The 20,810-nt window shown below is 49.7% G+C and overlaps 1 protein-coding gene across 3 annotated transcripts in view; it reads left to right on the forward strand.

Annotated features, from left to right (window-relative positions):
- The first annotated feature begins 237 nt into the window (after positions 1–237).
- Positions 238–20,810, forward strand: part of PBX1 (PBX homeobox 1) — a 130,256-nt gene continuing 109,683 nt past the window's right edge. For all 3 annotated transcript variants that reach the window (XM_074151670.1, XM_074151671.1, XM_074151672.1), the window contains exons 1-2: positions 238–428; positions 3,031–3,104. In XM_074151670.1, coding sequence (XP_074007771.1) covers positions 238–428; positions 3,031–3,104 — 265 coding nt within the window. The remainder of the gene's footprint in view (positions 429–3,030; positions 3,105–20,810) is intronic.

Genomic DNA, 20,810 nt, shown 5'->3' on the forward strand with positions numbered 1-20,810 from the left:
CCTCCTCCTCTTCCTCCCCGCCGCGGAGCCGGGCGCCAGCGTGAAGGATAAATAAAAAGCGAAGAGGAAGAGGCTGGGGAGGAGGAGGAGGAGAAGGGGGGGGAGGAGGAGGAGGAGGAAAGAAGAAGAAGAAAGCGAGCAAGAAAAGAAAGCGAGGAGCCAGGCGGCCAGCCCAGCCGCGCCGCTCCCGGCAGCCAGGGCAGGAGGCGGCGGCGGAGCGGGGGCCGGGGGCCGGCGATGGATGACCAGCCGCGGCTGATGCACACGCACAGCGGGGTGGGGATGCCCGGGCACCCGGGCCTGTCCCAGCACATGCAGGATGGACCAGGCGGGGCGGAGGGGGAGGCAGGCAGGAAGCAGGACATCGGAGACATCTTACAGCAGATCATGACCATCACGGACCAGAGTTTGGACGAAGCGCAGGCCAGGTGAGAGCGGCGGCCCGTCCCCGGCCGGCGGGGAGGGAAGGGGAACGGAGGCGGGGGGGGGGGCAGGTGCCGGGGAAGTTTCCCCCAACCCGGCCTTTGTTGTCCGGCGGGGGCAGCGCGCCCGGCCGCGGGGGCTCCTGCTCTCGAGAAATTTGGGGGGTGGGGTAAAAAAGGGGGAACGGGTTAATTCCCCCCCCCCCTTTTCCAACTTCGTGGAGGTTTCTGGGGGTCGCAGCGCCCACAGCCCCCGCCTCCGCCCACCCCCGTCCCCTTTCCCCAGTGGGGGTCCCAAACTCGGGCTCAGCCGGGCGGGCGGCCTGGCTTTTCCCAGCCTTTTTGGGGTTAATTCCGCAGGGAGATGGTTGTTGGAGCGGGCTGGGGGTGCGGGGGGCTCTGCTTGGGCTCCTCCGAAAGAAGCACGAAGTGCTGCTCCATTTTTTTTCAGGGGCGTTGATAATGTTATTTTTTTTTTTTGTAGGGCCCTGTAGTGATGTTATTTTTAAGGCCGTTTTTTTGTGCTTGGAGGATGCACGTAGAAGCTTTCTTTTATTTATTATCTTTATTCTTAATTGCAGAGGTATTTAAAAAGGAGGGGAAAAAAAAAAAAAAAGGCTGTAAAAGCCGGTAACCGAATTGCCCCCGGCTTCAAGGAGCGCAAACCTAATGTGCACCTTCAAAGACGCTAGCAAAAGTTAAGGGGGAGGGGGAATAATCCCCAAATTGAAAGCGCGGTTGAAGGGTTTAAAAAAAAAAAAAAAAAGGACAAAAAAGTTGCCCCGAATTGCCTGAGGTACGCTTGAAATTTCTTCTGGGCTGCAGAGCTTCTAGGTGTGGTGTTCTTCCCCCTGGCATTCGTGCCCCGAGCTGGAGCAGATTGCTAGAATACATTGTTCCTGGAAAAACGCACCACGCAGCCCCAAAACTCGCTTAGTAAGAACTTCCAGAAGGGTAAAAGTACCCCGCCCCCCAACCTCTGTTTTCATCCTCCCCAGCTTGTTTAAAGCTCCTGCTTACCGAAGAGTCTTGTTGCTGGGCTGATCTTACTAATTTTCTTATGTTCTTTGCAGGGGCAGGGTAGCTGTTAGGAGGAGGAAATCATGCACTTTTTTTCCTGGCCAGACCCGGGGCAGTGAGGGGATCTTCCTTCGGAAAGTTGCAGGAATTGTGCGTGTTCCTGTCTGGATAATTTAGTATGGTTAATCAAATCAATAAAACCAAAGCAGAACAGAGCTAGGAGAAGGCTTTATGGGTTTGCCTTGCTAGACTATTTTAGCTGCTTCCTCACAGTACTTTTTTTTTTTTTAATTATTCTTATTTTTAATGCTGAGCTGCGAAATACGCTGTATTTACCAGCGCTGTTTGGCTTCGCATTTCCTCCATCCATCCTACTATTGCACAGTTGTTTTCCTGCCTCTTTTCTTGTTTTTCTAAATGAAGTTTTGGAAGATGTGAAGTGCCAGTATTATTTGTAAGAGGGCCCCTACAGCATATGTACGTGATTTGTGTATACCCAAATGTCTGCACCCATCTGTGTGTGCTGATAAGGGGACGCTGTGGTTCTGCAAGGGTATATACCTTTGAGAGACTTCATCGGATATATAAATCTTTTTAACATGTTGTGGGTGGTGGGGTAAGTAGTGTGAATGTTTGCCAGATGTTCGCATTGTCTTTTGCGTGTAATTTCGGTTGGTAAACAGAAATCCCGTAACCGGAGCCTGATAGCAGCAGCCCCTCTATACAACTAAACCCTTGGCTAAATGGTCGTATGGCTTAAGAGAAAAAAATAAAATCATGCTGTTTCCTTGCCTCGGAGGGCGCATGGTGGGTTTTAAATAAACACACACACACCCCCCCACCCCAACTCTCTCCTCAAAACCCACCGGAGAACGGTCAGCTGTGAAATAACAGCCGCTGAAAAGAAAGGCGTTGAATTGTGTGCCCTCCCCTTCTCAGAAGCAGCCGGCCGTGTTTTTAAATGTGTTTACTGTCCCAGTTGTAAAGAATTAAATTTTAACACCTGCAACTAAGCTGGGTGTAAGTAGCATGGAGGCGGAGGAACGGGTTTCTCTCTCCATACCTGCCCGCCTGGCTCTGTGCTCCAAGTTGGGCGCTGAAATTCCCTGAAATTGACAGCTCTAAGTAGAGAATGTTTCCAGCGCTGGGGCAAGGAGGGGGCTTATTTCCCCTCTGCCTTGCAGGACGAGCCTAATAAAGCACTTGGCTGGGTTTAATATCGGAGGTGGGGGACGGAGAGAGCTCTGTGTTGAATAAGATAGTTGAACCGAGCTTGGCTCCCAAAAGCTGCTGGCTTTGGCTCAGTGCATCGCCTGGCTCGCACTGGCAGTGTGAGCCGCTCAGTGGCAAAGGCAATTTTCAAGCCATTCCTAAATTGGCTAATTCATCTCCTTTGCGTTAGGTAGGTGGCTGTTTGCAGCACCGGCACTCAAGTGCTAGCAGGGATGGTGGTGGGGCTGCGGGGGCTCAAAGGTGTGCATCGTCCCCCCCACCTCTGTCACGCACATGCCAGCCAGTATGAATTTGGAAAGTTGTTCCTTGTGGTGACATCCTAACCTCATCCTCCCCTCTTTTCTTCTCTCTCCAGGAAACATGCTTTAAACTGCCACAGGATGAAGCCAGCCCTTTTTAATGTCTTGTGTGAAATCAAAGAAAAAACAGGTAGGAAATCAATGCTGTTGGTTCTGTGTTATTTTTCTTTTTGCTCTTTGAGGGTTTTGTTCCACTAAGTTTGTGCCTTTCCCCCCCCCATGTAGCAGTATTTAAGTGGGGAGAAATAACTAGCCGGTATTTAATGCTTCTGGCAGTGGAGTTGCATGATGCGGTTTGTGTCTGGAAGGGAAAATAGTGTGGTTTAATTTCTATTGTATAGACTCTTTTTATTTATCGCTTTTTCTGGGGAGAAGAAAAAAATCAAAACCCTTGCAATTTCTCTCTTGCTCTAGTTTCTTCTTTAAGACATAGCACTGTTTATTAAAAAAAGATAAATAGAAAAATCTGAGTACAGAGTAGGGGGGAAAACCCAACAAAACGAAATTGCGCAGCTTTGCTACTGTTACTATTCAGGTAAACTTAAAGGTTTCTTACTTTTTTTTTTTTAAAAAAGAAAGGGTTAAAATGCTCTTGTCTGCCAATCATCTAGGCTAGCTCATGTAAGAGTGAGTTGTCAGTTGCCTTTAGTGAAAGCAATATATTAGATTGTTAGTTACTTTAGGGTACTGTTGTTTTATGGCATGGGGTGTTCTCAGGCTTCTAAAGAAGCTAATGGCATGAGAGCATTGGTTCTGCCGTTTCCCACTTTCCAGACCTCCTACCATGTACTAACACACTTATAACACATCCCAGGGGGGCATTTAAATTTTAAAAGCAACAATTAAAAAATAGCAGTCATCAATCAAGGGTGATCTTAAACAACAGATGCTCAGGGAAGGACATTTAGCAACATGCACCACTTATTTATTTATTTGTCGGAATGTCTCTTGGTTTTTTTTTTTTTTTTTGATTAAAAAAATAGTGGGAGGAATGATGGAAATTCGGCGGGGGAGGGGGTTCATCTCTGCTGTTGACTTTCCAAGCTGACTGGAGTTGATCGGCGGGCTTTCCCATGCCGATCTAGCTGCCTTGTTTTAGCACGCTGCAAAGTACTTGACTTCTCCCCCACCCTCCCCTTTTATAACAAGGACTGTAACAGTCAATAATTCATATCTAAACCATATAAGCAAGGGCATGACATGAATGAAAGTGACAATAAATATGATTGCACACCCAGTTGATATACATTGATAGTTACACATAAAAGGGGAACAGCTTTCAGAAACCTGAATCTGGCTCTCCTTTTTTTTTTTTTTTTGTTTCTTAAATATATATATAAAACTTCCTAGCATGAGCAACTGATTGCAAATACAATTACTTGACTCTTGCAATATATATAAAATGACTAAGAGGGTCCTTTGTTAAACGTTGTTTGTGCAGCGTGTAGCCCAGACAAAGCACCTACCGATGGCATTCGGCTCTCTGAAGTCCTCGCGGCTGCGTGGCCGGGTCTGACCTTCCTGAGGAGTCCTTCCTTATGGAGTTTCCATAATATCAAGCAGTGGGTTTGGTATGGGAACCTCTGTAGAGTTCATCTGATGTAACGTGAGGTAGTCTGCCTAGAGATAAATTTTATGGATGGTTTTATAGTCCTTCCCTGGGTGCCACCCCAAAAAAAGGAGCCACCAAGTTCCTTTCCCTCTTCCCTCTTTTCTCTTTTATTTTGTGTGAGCCAACGAAAATGTTTGTCTGCCTTTTCTCCCCATGTATTTGATGCTGTTTATGTTGTCTGTGCAGAGGTACTTTTTGGCAGGGTAACTGATTAATCCCAGCTCAGCTTTGCTATTGGTGCAGTCACAAAGTTAGGGGATGGGGAATCTGCTAGGACCAAACCTGGTGGGAAATCCAGGTGACCTCAGGGATGCTGTGGGGTCCCAGCGAGCTGTACGTATTCATGGAGCCTGGGTGTGAAAATTCCCCTCTGCTAAGTAAAATCGAGTGAGATGGTATAGGGTGAATCTTGCTACTGGAAATAAAGTATATTCAGGTGTGAACTGTGGTTGTCTTAGAATTTTTTTTTTAATTTTATTTGTTGCTTTTGTGCCTGGGTTACTTGGCTATGGGGCTGCTGTGCAGAGCTGTCTGAAGAGGTTCAATCGAGATGGCTTTTGGAGCGTTGTTTTTCTACCCTCGGATAGGTTTACGGTGAATTATTTTACTTTGCAATTTCAAAGACCTCTTCCTCTCTCCCCCATCTGCATCCCCCAAAGTCACACTTTGTAAGGAAGCAAACGACCAGATGGTTTTGTTTTATTTATTTATTTATTTTTTTAAAATTATTGCTTTGTGAGCCCAGTGCTAGGGGGAAGTTAGCCTTGTGTTTTCTGGGGCCGAGGGTACCGCCTGCTTCTGTTTGCGTACTCCTTCCTTGTGGGCAGCAGTGTGAAAGTTTAGCCAACTTCTCTCTTCCCACTTTCCATTTTGCTTCCCAGATTTTTGCATGTGTCGCGTTTGAAATCCTGGTGATTGTTTGTGGTCACTGGTGGGTGTTTGAAAATGCGTGCGTACATCTTCCCCCCGGCGTTATGATGTGCAGAAATGTGCGTTCAGTTACCCCGCTGCCTGATTTAAGTGACTCCAGAGCCTTACGGAGACTTTACCACCGTCTCTCGCAACATTATGGCTAATATTTCATAGTGTTAACGTTGTCTTGAGCAAACCCAAAGTGTCCATAAAGTTCTTAGAAAAAGAGGTCGTCTGTATTGGCCAAAGAGTTCCCTTTTGCTCTTGGGCTCTTCAGTTATTTTAAAGCATTTATAAACACTTTTAAAAAAGATAATAATAAAAAAGGCTTGGTGGGTTGTCTTTTGTCTGCAACCTGGAGATTGTCGCTTTTGGGGTGATTTCTGTTTAAAAGTAACAAAAGAGAGGTTTGAGCCGAGCGGGAGTACGTAGGGGGAAAAAAATTGCCGCTTAAATATACATATAAGTTGTCGGCGTTCATTCGGTGTGTTTTCACTTGCTGTTGGTCGCTTTGTTGTGAGGGAAGGGGCAGGACTGCCTTCAAATGGCTGGCTGGCTTTTTGGAATAATAATTATGGAAATGGGAGTCATTGTTGTCCTAAATACAATTGATTCCTCCGTCAATAGGGATTGAAATCGGAAATTGCATTGCTGATTTATAAAAAGTTTGAAGGCAGGGGTAGGGGCTCTGTCTTTATGGCTTTTTTTTTTTCCCCCTTGTTTTTTTTTCTCTCTGTTGGTATGTTTTTTCTTTTTTTTTTTTAAGCTGTTCTCTGCATGAGCAGAATAACTAAGCAGAAGAATCAGGCAAGGCGTACGCAGACGTGGGGTCCTTGGATGGCAAACTGGAAAATATCTGCTGTCAAAATGCAGCAGCATCTATTTCAGCTGTGAGCCTTTCCCAACTCCCATCTCGTTCGGCGGGGACCGGTGGGGAGAGGCTGGGCGCAGGATATATGACCGTTTAATCTGATTCCTCCTCCTTAAGAGCTTTTCCCATCGTTTCACTTTCTTCGCTCTTTTGGGGGAGGCGAGGACATCGGGCAAATTCTACTTCTTAAAAAGACCCTGACTTTGTATTTGAAATCCCCTGGTTTTTATTTTCTTACCCCCCTCACCCTTCTGCATTGAAGGAATTCAGGTTTTAAAGAAAAATGTACATACCACCAACGGGGGGAATTTACGAAGTGGAATATTTATAGACAGCACTGATTAGCTGTGCAATTGTTGTTGAATAATGGGTTTGTGTTTTTTTTTTTTTTTTTTTTAATTTTAGAACATAATAGCTATATACGGTGCCTCTTAGCTACCTTTCCCTGTGCATTATCTTCATCAAACTTAACTCAGATCAGATCTTTGGAGGAGGTAGGATTTTTTCCCCCTTCTTTTCTTCCTTAACACCCCTTTGTTCTCTCCAGCTCTGTGTTCAATTAACACCCCCATCGCAGAACTGTAGTCTTTTTTTTTTTTTTTAATGTCTGTTACTGTATTTCACTTCTGACACCTCTCTTATTATTCTTGCCTGCTATTTCTCTTTAATATAGCAATTACGATATGGGGTTTCTTTCTTTCTTCCTCCCTTCCTTCTCTTCCCCCTCTCCCAACTCAAGCCCCACCGAGCGGCACGGGGAGAAGAGGGGCAGCCGCGGTGCGTGCAGTGCCGATGGGTTTGGGGTGCGGGGCAGAGCTGTAAGTGGGGTACACTGGCAAGCCCGGGGACCTTCGGATGAAGTTTTTTGCGGGGAAGGATGGGCCAGCTTGCTTTCCTTCCCCCCGCCCCAGCCCTTTGCTGTGGTTTCAAACCCTGCCCTCCTCCTTACCCTGCATTTCCACCAAGGTTTCCCAAGGCGCAGGGGAGAGTTAAACACCCCGATTTGAATTTCAATGCAATTCTTGCACCTAAGGCTTCATTCTGCTTCTGCAAAAGCTCATAATGAAAGTGCTTGGGCTCCAGCCTGGAGGACAGGTCCCGCTCTGCTCTCTGCAGGTCCAGCCCGCGCCCGGCTGTTCTCCTCCTGCCCTTCAAAGGGGAGGAAGCCTTTGCTTTGATACTTATTATTTTTTTTTTCCTCCAGATGAAAGGCTTTGAAAGCAATAGTGGTGCTTCTCTCTCCCAGCCAGGCAGGCTCCCTATAGGGGCAGGGTCTGTGGGGTCTGTAGGGGCAGGGTCTGCCGGTTCACTGATACGACTGCCCTGGGGGGAAGAGAAACATTTTGGGAGAACAGGGCCTCCAGCTGGCCAGCACTGCCCAAGGAAGCTCTTTGCAGCTCACAAATAAATTGCTTCCAGAAACCTGATGCGTTCAAGGGAAAGGAGGGAAGGGAACTTACAAGGGGCAGGAAGATAGGGATAGGTTTGCAGGGAGAAGACAGCATCTGGGAGATCTTGGCTTGGTGGAGGGCTGTATTACTGCGAGAGGAGGGGCCACCTCTGGGGACTTGCTGGGAGAGGATGGAAACCGGTTCATTCTGATGGGAAGGGGGGGATGTGTCCCGTGCCTGGAAGGAGCAGCAGCCTTCTCCAGAGCACAGAGTCTTTGTGGTTGGAGCTGTGACACTGCAATGTGTCCTTTCTCTGGGCTTTCCTCTTCCAGCGCAGTGTTGTCCATCAGGGATCTGCTGGGGATGGATAGCTTTGGAGAAGAGTGTGATCGCAGGGAGATTTCTCTTTTTCCTTTTCAATTTTATATTTTATTCTTCTCCCCTGGTAGCATGTGGTTGGGGCTCTTTGAATGGAGCAGGCTTAATTAGTTTAATCAAAATTGGCCTTCTGCAAACCTCCAGGGGAGGAGGTGGGAAGCACAGGGCTGCCAGTGGGCTCTTCATCCCACCTCCTCCCCCTTAACCCTCCCGGCAAAGCAGAGAAACCAGGCCTGGCTCCAGCACAACATTACTGCTCCTTAGGGAGTCCCTACAATTTGGGGAGTACAAAACCTGCTTAGTTTTATTTCAAGGCTTGGTTTTTTGTGGGTGCTTGATGTCGAGTAAACTTTGCTGTGATTGCAGCGGAGCAGGAAGACGGTCTTGGAGGGTCCCATTGCTCCCTGCTCCATCTGTTTGTTCCTAGGGGATGGATGTGCTTGTCCTCCTGCCCCAGATCCCATGTTCCCAAGTCTCCTAGACTTTACTTGTACCAGCTGCCCCCGCTAGCAGGTTTTGGGTAGCAGTGGCCATTGACTGCGTGTGTCTGGGGAAGGAGGGCGCTGGGAAGGTGCTGTGCCTGCGCTTTGGATGCTGCCTGCTGACAGCACTTGGCCCAGTGCAGAGGAGAAGGAGTCTTTGTGCTCAATTAATGCGTGCCGGAAAAATGCCTATATTAACCTGATGCATATATAAATAACAGCTAAGTAGAGCATTCTCTTATGTAGATGAGTTGGGTGACTTCCCCACTGCCACGGGTCTCTCTCCGCTCCATCTCCCCTCACCTCCAAATGGTTTTGGCAGCAGCCAAAGTGTTGTGGCTGAGTCCAGGGAAAGAGATCTTGTTATCGGGCCTTGTAGCTCCAAACTAGAAACTCGGAAGATCTTTCAGGCCTAAATTTCTCCAGGGAAAAATGGTTCAAGTTCCCTTATTTGAGACCTGCAAAGGGATTTCCCCCTTGGAGCGCTGACTGTCTGTGAGCAGAGCTTTTCTAAATGATCTCAAATGTTAGATTTATTCCTGTTAGCAGGCTTGCGTGCTGCGTGCCAGCCCTGGCTTTGAGGGCAGTGGCTGTAAACAGAACGCAGTGAAACTCTGAGACAATTTCATCATGGCTTTTTTTTTTTTTTCTCCCCCCGTCATAAGGAAATTACTACATGCAGCAATTCTTTAGGGGAGTAGGGTGGTGGGTTAAACTTAAGTGGTTTCATTTGCAGTGAGATACACTAGCTTATGCTGCTGTTGGTGCTTCTGCTGAATCAGAGCTGGGGATTTTGGCGGGGAGAAGAGAGGAATATGGGATTCTTCCTCTGCTTCTGGTTCAACACCTCATTCCCCAGTTCCCCCTTTAATCCGTGAGCTGCTGCCTTCTCTGCTAATAAAGCTCTGCAAAGGGTTTCGTGATCTCTTGGAAATCTGCTGTGAAGCATTTTACTACTATTTTTTTTTCTTTCCCGCACTTGGAGTGGGCTGTGCAACCCTGGCTCCACGAACCCCAGAGCAGGATGCCCCTGCCGGGCTCCATACTTTTGGGCTGAATCTTTGGGCTTTTGGGTGTCAGGCAGGGAGACTTGATGCTGTCTCGTGCTGTAAGGGTGTGTGCCATACAGCACCTAGCACAGGGGGACTTGGGGCTGGGTTGGGGTTTGGAAGGAGGTAATGTGATTTACAGCAATGGATCTGGTTAATAATCTCCAGCAGCTTCTGTATACTCAGGGGCTGCTTGTATTCCCAGCCAGGTGTTTGCAGACCGGATCAATATGGCCCTATTTGCATGGGGCTGCCCATAATCTAATAAACCAACCTCAATCTGCGTCCTTAGCTTTCCCCAAACATCCTGCCGGAGAGGATCCCAGTCCGGTCAGACTGCAGGTATTCCCTGTGGTAGGAGAAACTGTTTGTGAACAGTGCCTGGCCCCTGATCTGCCAGCCTGGGGTCATACGTGGCATCCCAGTGCTGCCAGCAGTTACTGGGTACCAAGGCTATACCCCCTGCCAGAGCCTGGGTTGTATAAGCACCATGGCTTTTTTGGGTACACTGGACATTTGTAGGTGCTGCAGGGTGCTTTGTAGAGTGTCACCTCCCCAGCGTGCTCCAGAGGCATCGACAGTCAGGAATTTTCCGTAAAATCCCTCCTCTTGCCATGTCGCCTTTGGGAGCATCTGCTGGGAAGCCTGTTTAAAACCAAAAATGATGGTTTTGCAGGCCAGGCGGTCGGCAGCTTCTGCTGAAAACTGTCTCGGAGGTGTTGCGTCCCCCGATGACTTAAATAATACAAGGTGGTGGGCGGTATAGGGATAAATTACAGAAAGCCGTGGCCCGAGGAGGCTGTGGGCTGAATACATTAAAGTGTGGTGTTGTCAGGCTGGCGGTGGGGCTGGAGAGGGACTCGGGTGATGCTTTCTCTTGGTGCTGGGGGATTGGTTGGGCTGGAATTAATTGGTTTGCAACTGCGTTGATTTTTAAAAAAAAAAAAAAAAAAGCTGAAAAAAAAACCCTGAACCACTGAAGAATTAAATCTCTTGGCCTTGTGTTTGTGAGCCCTGCCCCTGTATTTTTTTTTTAATTTATTTTTTTTTAAGCTGGAATAGAAAGCCACCTTTACTGGCTCCTTTTCCTGCTAGCGAAGGCGAGACGACAGGAGAACCAGCAGCCCGATGGAGGGGACGGCTGCCAGGAGAAGCCACCTCGCCGGTCTGCCGTGCCTGCTGAGGAGCAGTGTGCTGTCGCTGCTTCTCGGTGTTTTGGGGAGGTCGCCAGCATGGATAATAGAAATCCCCTCTGACACCTTGAGCGAGCAGCACGTTGTCACTGTCCTCTCCCTGCCCAGCCTTTTATTTATAGGAGAAGCCTTACCCAAAATAGCTTTTTTGCTTGGCCTAAGCTGACGGGCTGTTCCCCCATGGCTCCCCTGGGTTGTTTTTTTTTTTTTTTGTAAATATACTGATAAATTGACAACCCTTGGAACAGCCAGTGCTGTGAGGAGCAACACTAATCTAAAATGATAACTTTGCCATTTTACTTCAGCCTTGGTGAAAAACGAGCGGAGCTGCCTTTGCAAGTGGAATCACCCTGTCTAAATGCTGGTGGCTGGATTTTTGTTTCTCACCGAAGTGCAAGCCCAGAAACTCAGTGCATCGTTTCCATGTCCCATTTTTGGTTTTACAGGCAGCATTTTGTAATGCCATGTTTGGCCCGGCCTGGCTGGCCTGCCTGTCCTCGTTATCAGAAGAAGAAAATCAAGTTTCTCTCTTGGTTGGATAACATTTTCAAATTCCAGAGTGATGTCGATTAGCAGAATTAGCAGTGGCAGGTTAACCAGTAAAAATACCCTTCCAGTTGTAAAGTGTTTGTTGCTGGCTGCTGCTCTGTTCCTAACTCCAGTGGTCCTGATCCCGAACATGTCTCCGCAGCACGGGGATATTTCTCTCTTAATTCACTGCGACTGTTTCCTTTGACATTTGATATTTACAAGGCTGGAGCCAAAATGAAAGCGAATCTGCCCATAACTCTCTGAAATGTGCCTTTCTAATTTCAACATTAATGTTTCAAAACCCAAGCTGCTGGTGGGTGTATGTTTGCTTGTTTACACACATCCTTTTTTTTCCCTGTGCAGTGATTCTCTGGTGAAACATTAAGAATGATACAATACCTGGAGTCTCTGCATGGGTTGGTCTCCAGCTTTAAGCTTTGAATTTGACTTTTAACTCTAGGTCTCTAATTTTAAAGGGTTGCAAGTGTTCTAACTTGGTCTTTTTTGATTGGGAGGGGGATGTTTATATGCAAAATTATTATTGCAATAATATTATTGCAGATCTCTAGGCACAGTTCACAGGGTAAAAGAAATGAGTTGGAAGGAGTCTCAGCCATCAATCCTGACTTCATAGTATAGGACACAGGCTCCTCAGTATGTTTTGTGTGAAAGCTTATGCTTTCCAGAAGGGCATTTGGTCTTGTCCAGTAAAGTTGCAGGCAGTGGGACAGGCTCCACCACCCTGGTGGAAGTGGTGTTTTGAAGGGTTTATGACCCTTGCTTTGCAAGGGGTCGCCTATTTATTTCTGATGTGAATTTATGAAGCTTCTGACTGCCGCGTTGTGCTGTGCATGTGCCTGCAGAGAGTGAGGAGCCTGCCGCGGCCCTGCTCCCGGAGCAGTTGCATGTCGGGCGGGGGGAGCAGGTGGCAGGAATGGTGTTTTCAGCAAATGTATTATTCCCCCAGAAAATCCTGGCTGTTAGATCTGGTCAGCAGATGTGGAGTGTCGATCGGTATCGGTGGTGGGAAGGCGAGTTGCAATATACTTTGCTAATGGAGAAAAACCCGAGGAGCAGTTCCCTGATTTACGCTTTTGGTGATGTGAAATGAAGCCATCTGAAGCGCTTTGCTCAGCAAGCTCTTAGCAGACTGCTTCTTCCTCCCTACTTCATGCAGATATTTCTGAAGAGGCTGTTTCTCGGCTCTGTGAGTGGGTGGGCAGAGGTGGCTAAGGGGGCATGGACCCCTTAAATGCATCCGGAGGCACAAAGCATAGAGCATGAGAGCAGAGCCTGCTGTAGCTCGCTTCAAAGCCCTGGTGCAATTCTGTCCCCAAGCGGCTGAAAAGGTCATTTAGCGCAATTGCAAATGCTTAATTTACGATTTATTTTTTTTTTCACTCTCTCAAATAGTCAAATTAGCATCTTTGCTCTGGTACAGGAGCTTCTGGAGGGGGCATCCCAAGAAGGATTATCAGCAGGAGTGTCTGGGCCTGGGCTGTTCCTCTCCCGAAGGTCCCCAGCTGCTATTTGCACATCCCAGGGTCTGACTGTGGCTGGCATTTCCCCTGTTCTGTGGAATTTACTTTCTGCCTGGTGAGGGCAATGGTTAACATTTGCGCACCTGGGCTGCTTAAGCTGCAGAGGGGCTGGGGGATGCGGTGGAGAAGGTCAGGGGTCTCTGCTTTCCTTATGGGCAGAAGGGAGCAGAGAAAGCAGCTGATGGGTACTACATCCTTTACCTAGGCAGCAACCAGGAGGGGAAAACTGATGTTATGTAGCATGTTGTACCTGTGCAACTATCTGGGTCCTGCTCTGATGTTGGGTGGTTGCTGGGTTGGCTCTGGCTGTGGAGAGCTTAGACCCTGCTCAGTTTCCTCTTGTGGTAGATGGATTGGTTGGACAGCCAGGGTCTGGGCAGCGGGTGCTTGGTTGGGTTTCATTGTGAGAAAGGATGCTGTGTTTCCATTCAGATAGGTTTGCAGCACGTGCCTGGGAGGTGCACAGCCTCAGGTGGGATTTTTCCTTAGAAATGGCTCTTCTGCATCCAGGTCTAGAAAGCTGTGGGATCCTGACCCTTGGGGGTAGGTTAACATGCTGGCACAATGGTATGGATGGAGCTTTAGGGAGACTATCCCAAGGGCAAGTGGGGATTGTTTACCATGAAAAGCCCACAAGCAATATGGAAGGAGAAAAGGCACAGCTAAGGTAGTGGTAGGGGAAGTTCCTGGTCCTTCCATGCTCCTGAGGCAGGTGGCAAAGTCCGTGTGGGTGGAAGGACAGACTTTTGTTTCCTTTTCTCTGCCATGTTTGGTTAGGCTTTGCAAATGTCCTTCATCAAAGGCAGCATGCCTAGCTGGCTGGGTGCTCGGGGGCTAACAGCCAGGGGCCAGGGCAGAAGGTGAGTGCTGGGAGGGCCATGATGGCACGGTGCTTCCAGCCCCGACATCCTGTTGGGAGCTGCGGGCATGGCTGGTGAAGTGTGCTGGTCCTGCGTGCTGAGGCACGCAGCTGCAGGCAAGGGCGGTGGATGGACCTGCTTCATCATACATAGGCTGTGATTGAAAAAGGAGCTGTGCAATTAGGAGAGGTCCCTGCGGTTTGTGTTTGAAACGAGCTCCATTAGGAAAATTTTTAAGTTCCTGTTTAATCAGAAGGCCGTCTGCTGATGAAGAGGGGAACTGCTTGGGCAGTGGGTCTCTGCTCATGCTGCATCCCCTCTTCCTGGTCCCTTCTGCTTTTTTTTCTTTTTTCCCTTCTTCAGGGATGCTGGGTCTGCTAGCCCAGAGGTGGCCAGGATCCCATCAGCATCCTTGGGCAGTGATACTGTGCTGCCTTCCTCTTGCTGCATCTCCTTCCTCTATGCAGGCACTGGTGCTGGGTCTGACCCTGGTTGGTGATTGCCCTCACGGGGTCCCAAGGGAAGCCTGGCCCTGTGGCTCTCCAGAGGGGCTCTCTTAGGCACAGCAAGGAGCGTGGAGGAGACCTAAATGAAGAACAAATGAGAACCATATAGAGACAAATGGGAATCAGATTTAGGAAGCAGACGAGACAAACCTTTGGAAGGGGCAGGGGGGCTGTTTGCTTTAATCAGTCTCCTTCAGTTTCAGGCAATAATAAAGCAGATTTGTTTTCTTTTACCTTCTCTTCCCCCAGCCCCCTCTCTTTCCCTCTCTTCCTTGCTGTTCCCAAAACAGCCCTGGACCTAGCAGCACCAGCATTTCCTCCCTGAGCTCCCACCTTTTGCAAATGGGATTGCTGGCCAATCCAGCTGACATCTTGTCCAGTTTTTTTGCTTCTCCTTCTGTCTGGTTCTCCCTTTTGGGGAGCTTGTTGCTTTGAGCCAGACTGCCTTGGCTGGGCTGCTGGGGATGGGTCCCTCCCACCACCAAAGGAGCTTTTTGGAATTTCTGGAGCGAGTGGTGAAACAGACTCCTCCAAATGGGCTGAGGTTTGCTCTGTGGAGTAGATTTGTCCTGGCACACTCTGCTGTGTACTTCCGAGGCAGTCCCGAGGGACTGGCTGTACTTGAAGGAAGTCAAAGTATCTCCACTGGAGGTCTTGGGCAGTGCCTCCAAGATGCTTGAGTTATGTCCTGACACGTTCTCCTCTGGGATGTGGTGGTGGCTGCAAGGGATGACCCTGCCTTGCTGGTTTCTATGGACGGGTTGTTTCCCTGCAGAACTGTGCTTCCTTCCTCCTCCTTTTTTTCCCTGGTCATTGTCTTGGTGCACAGCAGGTGGATCTTGGGAGGGCTGAGGTCACGTGTAGCTGTGGGTCAGTGAAGTCGAGCTTCTGATTCCTTCCAGTTCCAAGAGTCCTGGTGGTGAGTAATCATCTTCCCAAGCAGAGAAGCCAGACTGAAACTGAAATTAGTGGTTCCTGTGACCATCTCTGCAGCTCTCAGTCTCCTACACTGGGCACCATGCAAGCGATAAAGTTTCTCCCACCTTGAAGGGGAAGGTGTGTCCCGCTTGCTGCTGTGTGCCCAGGTAGGGATGTCTTACCAGTGCCTTCTGTGGCTGGGCTGCTGCAACATGTAGGGCTGTTGTGTCCCTGGCAGAGCTTTCTCGTACAGAGTTGTTTTTCTACTTGCTGGTGGCTAGTAGAGAGACAAGGGATCTGGGATAACCTCCGGCATGTACTAGTGGATTGCTTTCAAGTGCTCTCCTGGGTTTTGTAACTGACTTAATCTGTTTTATGTAGGAATCCCATCCTGGAGAGTTCAGTTCACCCACTCTGCTGGTGGTGAACAGCCTCCAGTATGACCCTTGGATTTCCAACTGCTTGTGCCTCAGACACAGACTTTTAAGGTCGCAGAGCAATAACTGTGTTCCCAGACAGCCTGTAGGACTGTAGGTCCCCTCTCACGTTCAGTGGGTGGTGCTGGTGCAGAGTGGTGGGGTGGTTTGTCCGGGGCACCCTTTCGCCTCTAGCGCTCAGCAGGTCTCTTATGAACACTGCAGAATTGCACACACAATTGTAATCGTTTTCCTGTGTGGCTTGGCACGTCTTGTGTGTAGGCTTTGCCGATAATCCTCAATGGAGGCTGTGTCCGATCCCAGTGCCGGCACCTTAGCTGCTGGGCAAGAGCCATTCGAGACAAAGTTTGTGGTAGCTTTGCTGCCCAGGAGGGGCTGACTTAATTAATGTTTGCAAGGCTACCACAGGGCTTTCCAGTTGCAAACTGGTTTGACTTTGCTCTGAAAAGCAGAATGAAGCAAAGGAGCCGAGTGTGCCTTGCAGTGGCTTTTCCAGGTCCCTGAGGTCGGCACGAGGGAAATTGCCTCCATTGTAGCACAGGGTGAGCCCCTTCCCTTGTTCAGCACAGCAGAAAATCATGGTTGTAAACCTTCACCCTGGTATGTAGCTGCACTGTAGGCAGTCCTCTCCCCCAGCTCGTGCAGGTGGGTGCTTCAGTGCCCTGGCTGCATCCTAAAGCGTCCCATCCTGTGCTGTATTTCGTCTTTCCATGCTTCCAGAGAGGTCTGTGTGCAAGATACTTCTCATTGCTGCCAGCAAGCTTCCCTTTAATCATGCGACAGTCGGGCTTTTAAAAAAATTTTATTTTATTAGGAAATTCCCATTTGGTTGCTTTAAAAAGCGAGCCCTTGTGGCTGGCCCCTGGCCCACCGCTAACAGATTTGTTTGAGAAAAGGCTGCGTTGGCATCCTGCTTTATTGAACATGCCTCCTGGGAAGGCAGTTTGAATATCCTTCTGTCTCCTCGGAGCAGGGAGCTCTCAGGACTGCCTGCCGCCATGGGGATGGGGAATGCTGTCCTCTCCTTTCCCTTTCCCTCCCACCTCTTCCCCTTGTTCAAGCCTCCCTTTTTTTTCCTTTTTTCTTTTTTTTTTTTTTTTTTTGAGGAGAGAGAGCGCTATGCACGGTGCGTCCTGCTCCATGCGCCTTTTCTCTTTCCCCACGGAGTTCATCCAAAGTTCGTATCCAGACGATGAACAAAGTAGCTCAGACCTTTTCCTGACTCCTCACCCTTTGTCCTCATCACTTAGTGACAGACAGGAATCAAATGCCACAGACATGCTGACGGGACAGGGCTGTGTGAAAGTCCTTGGAGGAGGAGTGGAGCAGTGCTGGGTAGATGGGGGACTCTTCTCCCCCTCCCTGGGTAAAGAGCAGAGCAGAGCTGCTTTTACTTTGAAGGGCAAAGGGGAGGTACAGCTCTTTTTTTTTTTTTTTTTTTTTTTTTTTTTTTTTTTTTTTTGCAGAAGCCAGATAAATTTTTAGCCACAATAGACGTAGGGAAGGAGGACCGGATGGAGTTAGCCTCAGTGTTTAGCACTGGGTGTGCCTCCCGTTGGGAGCGGGGGAAGGAAGGGGCTATGGGCCATCAGGCATCAGAGGGATGGAGGCTGCTAGTCTGCCTGCATCGCCTCTCTGCTGGAACAGAAGGCTTTGCCGTAGGGAAGAGGGGGTGCACAGTCCCAGTCCCTATCCATTTATAAGGGCTGCATTGCCCCGGCTTGGTCTTCCATCTCACCAAAAAGGTGACTTGGTCTTCCATCTTGCCTGGCTTGAGGGCTCCTCTCTGGGTGGTGCGTGGTACCCCACTGAGGGAGCAGGAGAGTGGGGTTTAATGTTGGAGGCCTCCCTGTGCCTCTGGGCAGCATGTGCAGGCTGGTTTAGCTGGGCGGCTGCTTGGGTTGAGCTTCTCACTGCTACCAAAAGCTGGGAAGGAACCATTTCCTGAGCTGGCATTCGGGGTGCTCAGGAGACTTGGTTCAACCTCTCAGGAAGGGAAAGGAGCAATTTAGCCTGTTTGTTTGTTAGCACTTGTGTAACTCATTCAGCTGTCAGAATTGGGATAACTCCTGATGGGTATTTATCCCTCTTCCAGATGTCCTCCCCACCATTCCCCTTCTTTCCTTTTTTTTAATGAAAAACGACAACTGGCACGTCTGGATGTTCCAGATGAGGAAGGAATGGCAGCACCTCATGGCAGAGATTTTGTGGGGGCTTTTATGAAAGTTGGGTTGACTGTAGCACTCGGTTTGGCAGAGGTTGGAGGGTAAGGATCTCAAGCCTCCAGGGAGAGGAAGTCTCCACAAAAATGTAGGGTGACCCTTCACTCAGGGCTGCTCCTTAAGAGGTGCTGTGATCCTGCAGAGAGATGCTGGGCCAGAGCTCTGCTTCAGCCCTGGATCTTCTTGTGATCAGATGCTTCTCATCTGTCTCTGGAAAGGAAGGACCTTCCCCTTGGTCTCCTAAGGTGATCCTTCTGATGCAGACCAGTGGCTGCAGCCTCCCATAACGTGTTATCTGTTAAAGCCTCTGGAACAAGCTCCAGGGATGTGGTGCAAGGCAGGGCCAGGGGCTTCACCTGCTCAGGGCCACGCTGTTGGCAGGGAGATGTGAATATCCCTTGTGTAGGTCAGCTCTGTGCCTGGCTGTCAAGGCCTGGGTATGTGATTGGGCAAGGAAGGGAAACGCTGCTCTCCGAAAAGGACTTGCAAAGGAGCGTTTACATTTGGTCCTTAAACCCTGGGAAGCGCCCTGGAAGCTGTGGATTGAGAGGAGGATTCCTTGTGTTTGGTTTGCATGTGGAGAGACTGCTGACGGCTTAAATGAGCAAGAGCAATGTTATCTTTTCTGTTGGCAGAGGAGAAACCAAATTGCTTAGCAAGTCCCGGGACTGAGCAGGGAGCTGGGGCGACCAGCTCACCCCAAGGCATGGCAGGTTGAGTTTCTGTCCCCAGCCCTGGCTGCGGCGTTCCATGTGGCTCTGGCCACTCATTGAGCCTGCTGCTGGGGCTGCTTGCAGGGGTCATCTCAGAGGCGGCAGGAAGGGGCTGGGGAGGTCCAGGTTTTGCCCTCTTTTGTTTGCTGATTTCGCAGAGCTTGCTGATCTGGGCCCTGGCCAGCTCGTCTGACTCACAGGAATCATCTCACGAGTCTCCTACACCCTCCATTACCTGATCTGAGTTCTTCCTGGCGTGTTGGCTCTCACCGCCGTGCCATCGCGGAGCAGCGGCCGTGAAGGGAGCTGTACATTTGTGCAGCTTGTGTCCGCCGCAGGCTGCTGCAGCGTGTGGTGCTGGAAGGGACCAGAGCCTGTGTCTCCCCTGTCACCCTTAGCAATGCATGTGCTCCCTTTGCTAGTGACCATCTTTCCTGATCCCACAGATGGTCTTTGCAGAGACGTTTACTCTCTTTGAGAGGCAAAATAGAGATCTCCTTGCTTGTTAAGAAGAGCAACCTTGGTGGCTTTGTTTTTGACCTGTCCCCTGTGCTGTGTTGCTGGTAAGAGCAATACTGGCTGCTGTAGGAGGTAGTTTGGGGAGATCCACTTGCCTCTTGCCTGGTTGCTGCTGTAGGACTGCTGTGTTTCTGTTCATAAATGCAACAGGTCACACCTGGAGGAAGATTGTGGCAACGAGAGAGACTTTTTACCATCCACAGGCTCCTTCCAGCACTGCTAGTCTCTGGCAAATGCAGTGGGCCAGCAGGAGGTGACCATAGTCAAAACTCCATGTGCTGATGCTGCAAACCCTGAGGTCCCTGTGGAGCAAAGGCTGTGAGTTGCGCTTGGAAATCCTTCACGTTGCAAGCTGAGATGTCTCCTGGAGTTCCTGGCTTGCCAGTCCTGCCCTGAATATTTTGCACGTGGCTTTACCTCCTCACCCCTGCAGGGAAGTGGCTGGGGCGTGTTCCCATCCAAACCTCGTACCCCTGCGAGGTGCTTGGTTTGGCAAAGGGCTGCTGTTGCATCAGGCCAGGCTGCACCCAGCAAATGCAGGGGGGAAGGTCCCTGTGCTTGCAGCAGGAGCATCGCACAGAAACAGTTTGATATTGTGGCTCCTCTGGGAGCTTGAGGAGGTCTATGTCTTTGTGGCTTGTTTCCGTGTGCCACATGTGAATTTCTCTCTCGCGGGTCCTGATGACTTGGCTTTCTGGCCTGTGGCTGCCAAGCCATGTGTGATGATGTGCGAGCAGTTTGCATCTTGTATTTTTGTATTTTAGTTTGCAGGTACCCATGGAGAGCTTAAGAGAACAGGAAGGTCCTGGTTTGATATGATCAGGGACTTGCATCCCCAGTGAGCTATGGAGCAAACCTCTCCTAAGGACTGGGTGCCTGTGGACAGCCTGGCTTGGTATGGTGGCAGGGGGATGTTTTTGGGCTCTGCTGAGTGATGTTGGGGGGGCTCTTCGTTGTATGGTGGGGAGCTGTTGAGGTGCCTCATCTGTCTGCTCCCCTGTGGAGAGGGGAGTCCTGGGAGCCTTGTGCAGGACTGGATGGTGGAGAAGCAGTGCTCTCCCCTCTTGTTGGAAGGGTTAAGTGAGCAGCAGTGTGCATGCCTCTGGGACAACGGCTGAGGTTTGGGTGCAGCCTGTTGCTAAAAGAGGAAGGTGATGTCCTGAAAATGCCCTGCCAGGTGGCTTGGGTACTGACATTTTACTACCTTTTCAGCAGAGCTGAAGTCCCAAGACTGGTAAAAGTTAGCCACTTATTTGTGGTTGTGGGGTCTACCCTTGGCAGGAGTCTGTGCGTGTGTGTCCCCGCCATCAGAAGGCATTTGGGGTGCAGGGGAGCTTTGCCGTCTGCTTTGATATGTTCCCTATTGTATGTCCCAGCCTCACTGAACACAACTATGTCCCACAAGATGTGTGATCTGTGCTGAACTCTCCTGCCATCTCCCCCTACCCCTGCTTGCCTCCTTCATGGCGGTGCCTTTGTCAGCTGGCCAGAAACCCACAGCGCCACAGCCAGCCTCCCTGAAGTGCCAGTGATGCGGCGTTCGGGTCCCGGCCCCCCTCCCTGCCTCTGCCCCAGCATTTATCAGCAACCTCCTTTCCCTCCCAGCCGCCAAATTCCTTCTCCGTGCCGTCATCCTCCGGCCAGAAGCCGCCCCGTCCCCGCTCTCCCTCCCTCCCTCCGAAACCAGCCCAGAACTGCTGG

The sequence above is a fragment of the Numenius arquata genome, chromosome 8, assembly GCF_964106895.1.
Source record: "Numenius arquata chromosome 8, bNumArq3.hap1.1, whole genome shotgun sequence".
Lineage (NCBI taxonomy): Eukaryota > Metazoa > Chordata > Aves > Charadriiformes > Scolopacidae > Numenius > Numenius arquata.